General features: G+C 42.6%; 1 protein-coding gene across 4 annotated transcripts in view; it reads right to left on the bottom strand.

Moving 5' to 3' along the window:
• Positions 1-6,350: 6,350 nt before the first annotated feature.
• FYN (FYN proto-oncogene, Src family tyrosine kinase) overlaps positions 6,351-9,586 on the bottom strand; it is a 137,663-nt gene continuing 134,427 nt past the window's right edge. For all 4 annotated transcript variants that reach the window (XM_066547103.1, XM_066547102.1, XM_066547101.1 and 1 more), the window contains one exon: positions 6,351-7,958. In XM_066547103.1, the coding sequence (XP_066403200.1) occupies positions 7,750-7,958 (209 nt within the window). In that variant the 3' untranslated portion in view covers positions 6,351-7,749. The remainder of the gene's footprint in view (positions 7,959-9,586) is intronic.

Below are 9,586 nucleotides of genomic sequence, written 5' to 3'. Positions count from 1 at the left end.
GGGTGAGGGCTGCGAGGGGCCCACGGCCACACAGGAGCCAAAACCAGGACCTTGGTGAATGAATGACAGGGTGGAAATGCGAAGGGGGAGTTGCTCTGGGAGTGCCTGACCTTCCTGGGATGTATGTGAGGGATGTATGTAGGGTTTGCTGTGCAATGGCCAGCTCCTCAGGGAATGCAAGCAGCATGGGGACACAGCAGGCAGAGTGTCCCATGGAATGTTTCATCAACACCCACATTTGTGGGGTTTCCTTGTAAAAGGCTCTGCTATGGAGCCAACAAGCACCTCCCTTCACACGGTGGATGGCCTCCCTCACCGACAATGGATATGGACAGTCCTCTGCTCTCCTCTGGTCAAAGCCTGGTCTGTAACATCCAGCAAACAACAGTGTCCGCCTGCCACCCCTGTAGACAGCTGCCAGTTGGCCAGGAGAGGAAGGTTCTGCCTGTGAGATCTGTCCCTTGTGTGAGCACTTCCAGGTCCAGAAATGTAGAGACCTAATGGTGTCTGCAGATGCGGCCAAAGAACCAGTCTCTGTCCCCTCTTTAACTTGCCAAGCCCGAGAAAACAGCAGATATTTGGAGCAGTTTCCTCTCACTTGAGCTTTATGTACTTTATTAACAGCCTGACAAAGAGAGGAAAAATAGCTTGAAAGTCACACTCTGCTGACTCTGTTAACAGCACTGTCTGCCTAGTGGGTTTCAAAGGTCCATTCCAAACCTAAGTACCCTCCCACAAAGCTGTAGAAACTGTTGTCAGTTGACTCATTTATGGATTAGGAAACTTGGATAACAGATACCCAAGTTTATTTCAGCATTTCAAAAACCTTTCTCATCCCCAAAACTGAAGCAATCATAATTGCCTTCTGAAGGCCTCTTTTATGTATTTGAAGTCTTCCTACCCTACTGACTTCACTCACTGAAAGCCAGATAAAACTCTGAACTCTCTAAAGTTGGTATCTCATCTGTACATTATTTACAAGCAGAGCATGATGAGTCATATTGGGCCTGTCATAGAAAGGACAGATTCAAGTGCAGGATGGTTTTCTTTGGCAAGGCAAGTAACACGGACCTTTTTTTTTCTAAAAAGGTTCTTAATCCTGCAGGAGTTGTAATATTTCTTTTTTCATTAGGAAGAAAGTGTTAGTATTGAGTGCTCCTTCTCATATTTCCTACCACATCTCTGTATTTGGAGAAATAAATCATGACTCTTTTTGCTTCCAGATGATTAACTGTTTAAATAAAGCACTGTCATGTTGCTCCTCTTTTAACATTGGTGCTGTGAATTAACCTGGAGACGTTGTAGTGAGCCTTTAACCCCCTCTGCCTCAGCATAATGCACATATTGGTCTCACTCTGGTTCTCTGCATGTGGCTTGTCCCTTGCTGCTTTTGCACTGTGAGAAAAACTGGAGCTTCCTTCCATCTCTTGCTGTTTACATTGCTAGGCACATGCCTGCAAATATATTTTCCCCTTACTTTATTTTAAGGGTCTTGCTTTGGCATTTTTCAGTCAGACCCTGGAGAGACACCTGAAAGGAAGGAAAACAGTACCTGGATGTTAGCTTGTGCAATGCATGTAATTAAATCCTGCATAATGACAAAAACCTCTCCTGCTATTTGTTAAGATTTTCCCCACAGCTCTTAATTAAGAGCAGAAGCTAAGTAATACCTATTTTATTCCCTCTTGTGTCCAATTAGTCACCCATTGATCATTACCCACTCAACATTTGACAATTAACAGAGCCCCCACTCTCTGCAGGACAGGGATGTGTAGTCCTTCAGAAATGACACGTCCAGAATAACATGATGGGAGCTGTGTGGATGAGTAATGGGGCAAGAGGTGGGGGAAGGGGAGGCAGAGGCCACCCAAGTGGAACAATAGACATGTAACATATGCAAATGTTCAATATGTGGTATGTGCTTTATACACTGGATGTATATGAGGTCATAGACAAAGCTCAGCTGGTGGCTGCACTGCTTTTGGGTGGCATGGGAATTTGAGGGAACGCTTGAGCTCTCGTATGATCAAACATACCTAGTCCTGTCTCTTGAAGAGACAAAGCTATTCCCCATGTGGCTCATTGCCTTTGCATTTTTAGGAGGGCAGGATTCAGCATCTGGTTCTCCATTGTCACTGGGACTTGGGCTGTAGCAACACAGCCCTGGCCAAGTCACCCCAAGACCCGTCAGCAGCTCCACAGAGTTGTGCCCGAGCTGCTGCCAGCAGAGCATGGCAGCCCTGGGTGTCCAAGGGGCTCCAGGGAAGCTGCAGGCCCCTTCTGCATTGCCACTCTCTCCTGGGAAGTCTGCCCCAGGAACAGTGATGGCCCAGGTCCTGCGTGGTACCAGGAGCGGTGTGCTGGGACCCCTGCAGCCCTTTCCCAACACCAGGGACCCTTCCTATATATATATATGAGTAGCATTTTCTAGCTGGGGAATTCCAGCAGCCTGTGGGATTCAGAGGCAGTCCAGAGCCTGAACTGCAGCAGTGAATAAATCACAGGGAATGCCAGGGCTCACAGACAAGCCTCTGGCATGAGGCTGAGCCCCAACAGCCACAAAGCAGCCCTGCATTCTTTTTTCTTTTTCCAGATTAGAATTCATCCATTCCAGGGCTCAGGAATTTTGTGTGAAGCTGTTACAATAGGTAGCTGAACAAGGCTCTGGGTGCAGGAGCTCAGCAACAAATGCTGATGCACAAAAACGCAAACCAGAGCCCTTGGCAAGCTCTAGCCTGGCTGTAGGGGAAGAAGGATAATCTCATTTCTTTACTCTTTGCCCTTTTAGCTGTTCACAGAGCTTAATGCCGAGTTATTCCCAACAATGAGTCAAACAATCAAACTTCCATCTGGCCTGGTCAGGCAGAACCAACACTTGCCTCGCAGTCACAGGCCACACCAATCCTGTGGTTTTCCCCCCATCTTGAAGGTACACTATTTTCCTCTATGCTGTAACAGAGAAGATATTTACATTTGGAAGCAGAAACCACAGTTCACGCTCCTCAGCCTGCTCTAATCTCATCACCCAAATCCCTGGGCACAAGGAAGCACAGGCACTGTGAGCACAGCTGGTGCTGCAAACACAGCTGCTGCTGCAACCTTTGGCTCTGCCTCTCCACCACATGATGCAGTGCCTACCAGCTAATGACCTGCTTTTCCTGGGAGAGCAGTTCTCCCTGCACTCCTGCACGCTCCCACCGCAGGCTCCACACTGCAGCCATGCCCTTGGGAGAAATGTTTTCTCTCCCTGACTTTAGGATAGCTGCAGGCTGCGACCCACGGCATCTCTGGGCTGTAGCAGCAGTGCTTGCTGCTACACCTCTCCTGGTTTGGGAATAGGGATTGTTACAGATCATGTAGTGAAAATCAGCAGGGAAAAAAAAAAAAAAGGAAAACAAGAAGAAAAAAAGAGCAGCTCTTTTGTTGTTAACAACATTTTGTCCTCTAATCTACTCATGTCCCAGTTTTACATTTTTGTTAAGCTTTCAGCTACGGGGGAGGAATACAAGGAGATAGATGGATGTTGTGTAGATGTTTTTATGTATGAATTTCCTTTTTAGTTACAGATAACTGTACACACACACACACATAAGAACAGGCTCTGTATTAAAAGTCAACAGAAAATATCTCATGGACTTAAGTGAAGCCAGCATTTCCTCTCTAACATTCAAAACGGACCTCAGCAGCCTGGTTTTAGGTGTCAGAAGTTCTGAGAAATTTAGAAGCACTGAGAAGGAGACACTAGCACCCTACTCATGTGGCAATCCCAGCAAGGGGCCTCTTTTCCTTTTCTGCAGAAAGCACACGGGTTCTGGGTTGGTCTGTGCAGGAAAGTCTGAAACTAAAGCGCCCCTTTCTTCAGTTAAGATGGCAGGGAATGCTGCTCCAGCTGACAGGAGTTCCCTCAGTGATAAAACATCCCTGTGTATGAGTCACAGGAAATTATAATCACTGCTTTCCAAGACTGCAGAACACAATGAGATTTCTGAGCTACAAACAGACTTCAATTATTCTTGAAAGACAGACAGACCCTCAAACTGACACAACTGGAGAAAATAAATATCCTTTTGTCTGCACTGCTGGTGGTTATTTCCCATTAGACAGGAAAGGGCTCCTTTGATGAATGAATATTGTCTACACTTCAGAAGAGGAGCTACTGTATATCTCCGAATAGCTCTTGCATGCTTGGGCTCAGCCTCGTGTGAGGCCCTTAAACCCCTTGGGTGCAATATGGTAGTGTTCATTAGCGCGCTGCATTTTTTATTGCAGCACTTGAGATCAGGATGGTGCATGTTAAAATAAATTGGAGCAACTTTCCACTCACCTTGAAGTTATGTGGCAAGATCGAGATATTTAGCAATCTGCCTCCTTGGGCTGCAGGTAGTCCTTTCCAGTCTAGAGGCTTCAGGAGAAACACTCACACTGGAGACAGATTTTCCATTTGTGATTATTCTTGTAATTTTAGCAGTTAATCACTCTTCTGTTTTGTATTTACTTTGTTTTTCTACAGTGGTAATTAAATCAAAACCAGAGTGTCACCCAGAACTACATTGAGCACTGTTTACAATAGCCAAAGAATATCATGTTAGTGTCTTTTGTCTTTTTCAAAGACCACCAAGTCTCACATAATTGCCTTCTCACAGAAATATAATAAACATACTAACCATCCTTTTGTAGCAGTGTCCCATTTCCACCTGTCACTTTTCCTGAGACAGGTCTTGGATTAAACATGCCTTTGTCTCCCCACAGAGTCCTTTCTGCTGCTGGTAGTCTCCTAGAAGACCTCTTCTGGAAATCAGCCACCACACCATGGATTGTTGGGAATCAGGTGGGCTGATGGGAGAATTTGGCCAATTGTTTTTACCTGGGTGGAGTTTATTTAGTCTTACATTTAAAAATTATTGGAAGGAACAGAAGATTCTTAATCTTACAAATTCTACTTTTAGAGTCACCACACAACTACTTGTGGTGTATACACAGTGCTTAAGAAAAGGCTTTTATTAATTTATAGCAAAAAAACCTAACAACCTTGTTTAAATTTTTTGCTAATGTTTTTATTTGAGAGATTAAAAAACCCAAACAACAAAACTCCCAACATTAAGAAAAAGAAGCAGAAGAGCTACCGATGAGAAATGGTCTGGATTTGCCACTCAACAGTGGCACCAGTCTGCACACAAGCCAGCTGCAGGCAGAGATCCGGCAGAGACCAACGTGGTACTCAGAGACTGAATGCAATACAAGAAACAGCAAACCCAAGAATCAGAAATAAAGGCCATAAAACCCCAACAATGCCCCATCTGAGTCTTACTTCCAATGAGAAACATAGGCAAACTAACGTTTTAGGCTCGTCCCGCATTGCAGATGGAAACTGCACTTAAGTTTGTGGCATAGCAAAGGCTGCTAAGGAACTTGGCAGCGTGGCCACGCTTCGCCACCGGGCTCTGGGCTGAGGAGGTGACATTTTGGCTTCGCCAGCCCGCTGAGTTACTATGGAGTCCTCAGTTCCATGGATGATATTTTAAGGCAGGGGGGTAGCTGTGGGAAAAAAAAAGAGGGCCACGACTTGCTTTGTAAGTACTAAGAGGAAGCTAGAAGTCCAACAAGGATCATGGCCTCTTCAGTACTCCACAGCTACAGGTACAGCAACATTGAGTAGATAATGTACATAACATTACTTATAGACTCTACATGTAAAATGTTAACCAATTTATCATGGAAATCTGGTAACAAGCAACATTGCCGTATAAATTCACACTTTGAGAAAGGCTAAGTGTGGAAGCCTCCTTTGCAAGAGGATTTTCAGTCAGTTTTGTATAGAAAATATTAAAACGATGACAATTTGTTCTCTGAATCTCAATTGATTATTGGGTTAGTTTTCACAAACGAAGAAAGGTTCTCTTTAGAAAATGTGTGAATCTTCAGAATATGAATTCACAGTCTAAGTACTAAATAATAAAAAAAAAAAAGTTTAAACTGTCAGGAAGTCTTAGTTGGCCACAATCTTTTAAGCAGTAACAGCAATACAAGACATAGAAAAGCTTTTCCTGCAACACTTGTAAATGTAAAAGTATTCATGTTAAATGCAACAGAACTAATAAAGAACAAACTGCTGTAGAAGAGAGAAAGGAGAGACTAGCTATGCATTCAGCCATCTTCCTTACAGTTGAACTCCAGCTATTTAAAAACATATTGACTTCATAATTTGGGAAATGATGTCCCATGGGTAATTGGTCTGCATACTCCTATGAAATATGATGCCCCAAATGGCATGACAACCCTTCTTGAAAAGTTTTTAATCTCATGTCCACCATTAGCTCCACAGTTTAAACAAAAAAACAACTATCCAAATGTAAAATGCTCTTTTTTTTAATTACTAAATTAAGAAAGTTAAACAGTTTTAAAATGTAAACTTGTGAATAAACCATAACAAAATGTAATTAAGACTTTAAAATTTGCAACTCAGTATTAAAAACTCAATAGAAATAGAAAGGAATTTTTTTTTTGTGTTTTTTGGTTAAACGTAAGTAATTCAAGGCTGGTACAGACAACTGAAAAGGTAATACTTTGTTCTGTGCATCCCCCATGAAATGTAAAGAAGTGCATAGTAATTCCACTGGAGAACTTGCAGACACAGAGAAAGTAATTTCATTAGCAGTACAGGACACTCAACACACTTATCTTACAATGGAAAAATGTTACACATAAAACAGAAAAATCCTAGTTGCATGACCAACAGTTTAGCAGGGGGACATGGCTAAAATGCTATTATTTTAAGACCATCTGAATGTGGTTACACTGCTTAATAAATCTTTTTGAAACAATTCAGTATACATGTTTTGATACAAGAAGTCCTTGCAGTTTCAATTTTCCAGTTCAAACGGTGATGGTGTAGTTTTCTTGCTTTAAATATGTTCGTTTTAATTTCAAGAACAAATCATCACACACTTGTCAAACATTGGAAACATTACTGTAAATACAGCACGTGATTCCTGAAAGAGCAAAGTTACAACCATCTACAGGTACATAATCATAAACAAAAAGTGCAATCCAATTTAAAAAAATCATGCTTGGCAAAAGCCAAAAATTAGATCACTGGCTTTCAGAATCCCACCAGTGTTTTCATGTCTGCAGTAAAATTATCGCTTTCTGGGTACAGCTGCAGCAGGATTCATTCAATTCCAAATGAGCCTCCTCTGCAATAGCACCCATATACTGTATGTACAGGTATGTATATATATTATATATATTTTATATATAAAAAAAGCAAAAACCCAAACACCTGTCCTGATTTTTTATTTGTTAAAACATGAAAAAAAAATGTTTTAGACAAAGAGGCCACTTCTGGAAAATAATACTTTTAGTTGAATCAGGAGGAGACTAGTTAAAATCACATAGGTTTTGCATTTTAAAAAAAGGAAAGCACTAGGATCAGTTATTGGCACTGAGTTACTATTTACAATGAACAGAGGTTTTGCAGTTTACATAACATCAATACAATGCAGTTTTGGAGTCTTTGATTAAGAAAAAACAAGTGTTTTTCTCCTTTTCATCCAGGACATTCAGATTATTAGGACAAGTGGTCATAGGCAAGGGCTGTGGAAGTTCCCAGCTGCAGCCCCTCCTGTGCACTGCAGTGCTGGAAGATGTTGCACTCTGGAGAAGCCGATCACAGAGTTGGAAGGTGGAGAGCAGGTGGGACAGGGCTGAGAAATTCCTGGTAATTCATAACAGTGTCTGGAAACCAGGGATTTACAGGTTGTCACCAGGCTGGTACTGGGGTTCTGTTGCAGTGAAGTAGTCTTCAAGAAAACCCTGTAAATATTCAAAAGTTGGACGCTCCTCTGGGTCTTTTTTCCAGCAGTGAATCATAAGCTCATGCAAGGAGATGGGACAGTCCTGAGGACACGGCATCCGATAACCTCGTTCTACTTGCTCCAAGACTTCCCGGTTATTCATGCCTGTGAAGGGCATACAAAGCCACAGTAAATTACAGGAAAATTAACCAAGTACAACTATATCTACAACACATGTGGTTTGCTCAATCATACTAATTTCTTTTGGTTAAGACAAGTGAAACACAACCACACTGATGTCCTATTTCAGCTCCTCATCCACTGCAAGGTAACCTGGATTATTTTCTTTCTCAGTAGAGGGTTTTTAGGATCAGGTGATGAGCAGAACACTGCTCCCATGGTTACTCTCTTGGCTTACTCACAATGGGCAGGATTTGGTGCTTTCCCTCTCTGACAGCAGGAACTGTGAAATGTACTATGTGATGTGCTTAAGGAAAACAAATGCATTGTAAAAAATGGAAAATTCAAAATTCTAGAAATTAAGATGAATTTCTGAAACCCTCACCCTGAGCGTGCGCCTTTGTGAAAACATTCTGTAAGGTCATGCTGCAGGGACTTCAAGACAAACTGGGCTCCTCCTGGCTACCAGGGTTGTCCAGCAGCATTGCCTTCAGTGTCAGCCCAGAAGCTCATTGCTGCTGACCTGCACTCCCTCCCTCTGTGCTGGTTAGTACAGTTTCTATCATAGTCGACTGTTCCCAAACCAAAACAGAGCGAAGCTGCTCACAAGACAAGTCAAATGCCAAGCAAAACATCTCCACTAAAGAACTACAGCTCTCTTTCACTCAGAAGAAAAAAGTAAAAAGCCGATTACCTTCACAGAATCATAGAAACATTTAGGTTGGAAAAGACCCTTAAGATCACTGAGTCCAATTGTTAACCTAACACTGCCAAGTCCACCACTGAACCATGTCCCTACAGACTTTTAAATACCTCCAGGGGTGGTGACTCATCTTGCTTGACTCTGAGAGTAAGGCCAGGCTCTTTGCTACTTTTTCTTTTCTTTGTAACCCCTTGATTCCTCTGCTGAAGTGCTTTTCACCAAACATTAACTGCAAGCCACTCTAAGCTTTGGTTTACACCTCTCTCCCAGTACTCTCTTTTTAACAGTACCAGAGGTAACACTGGCACCACAGGCATGCAGAAGTGTTTCAGAACAAGCCTGCACGCTGACTGCAAGCTTTGTGCTTGCCCTGCCCCAGTCCCCCGCTGAAAAATATCTGCAGAATTCATTCTCCTGACTTAGCAGGTCCTGCCAAGCAGCTCTGCAGGAGAACCAGCAGGGACACTTCAGTTTCTCCATGACTGAATCTAGAAACCAGCACCTTGATGTTGCACTTTGTGTTAGCTTATCCTCTTCCTGGCTTCCCCTTCCCTGACACTGTCCCTTCCTGGGAAACCTCCACTTTCTTCTTGCAGGATGTCCTTTTGAGGAGTCCCAAAACCTCTTATTTTTTTGTAAACTTATTTGTGAGGAATAATTCAATTACCTTCTTCAATACAGATTCATTTATCCGCTCTACACTTTGACTTGTAGAAATGTCTGGTTTTGGCTGGGATAGAGTTAACTTTCTTCCTAGTATCTGGTACAATGTTGTGTTTTGGATTTAGTATGAGAATAATGTTGATAACACACTGATGTTTTAGTTTCTGATAAGTAGAGTTCATCCTACGTCAAGGACTTTTCAGTTTCTCATGCTCTGCCAGTGAGGAGGTGCACAAGAAGCTGGGAG

Source organism: Molothrus aeneus, chromosome 3 (genome assembly GCF_037042795.1).
Source record: "Molothrus aeneus isolate 106 chromosome 3, BPBGC_Maene_1.0, whole genome shotgun sequence".
NCBI classification, from domain to species: domain Eukaryota; kingdom Metazoa; phylum Chordata; class Aves; order Passeriformes; family Icteridae; genus Molothrus; species Molothrus aeneus.
This window is presented reverse-complemented; position numbering and strand designations above follow the sequence as displayed.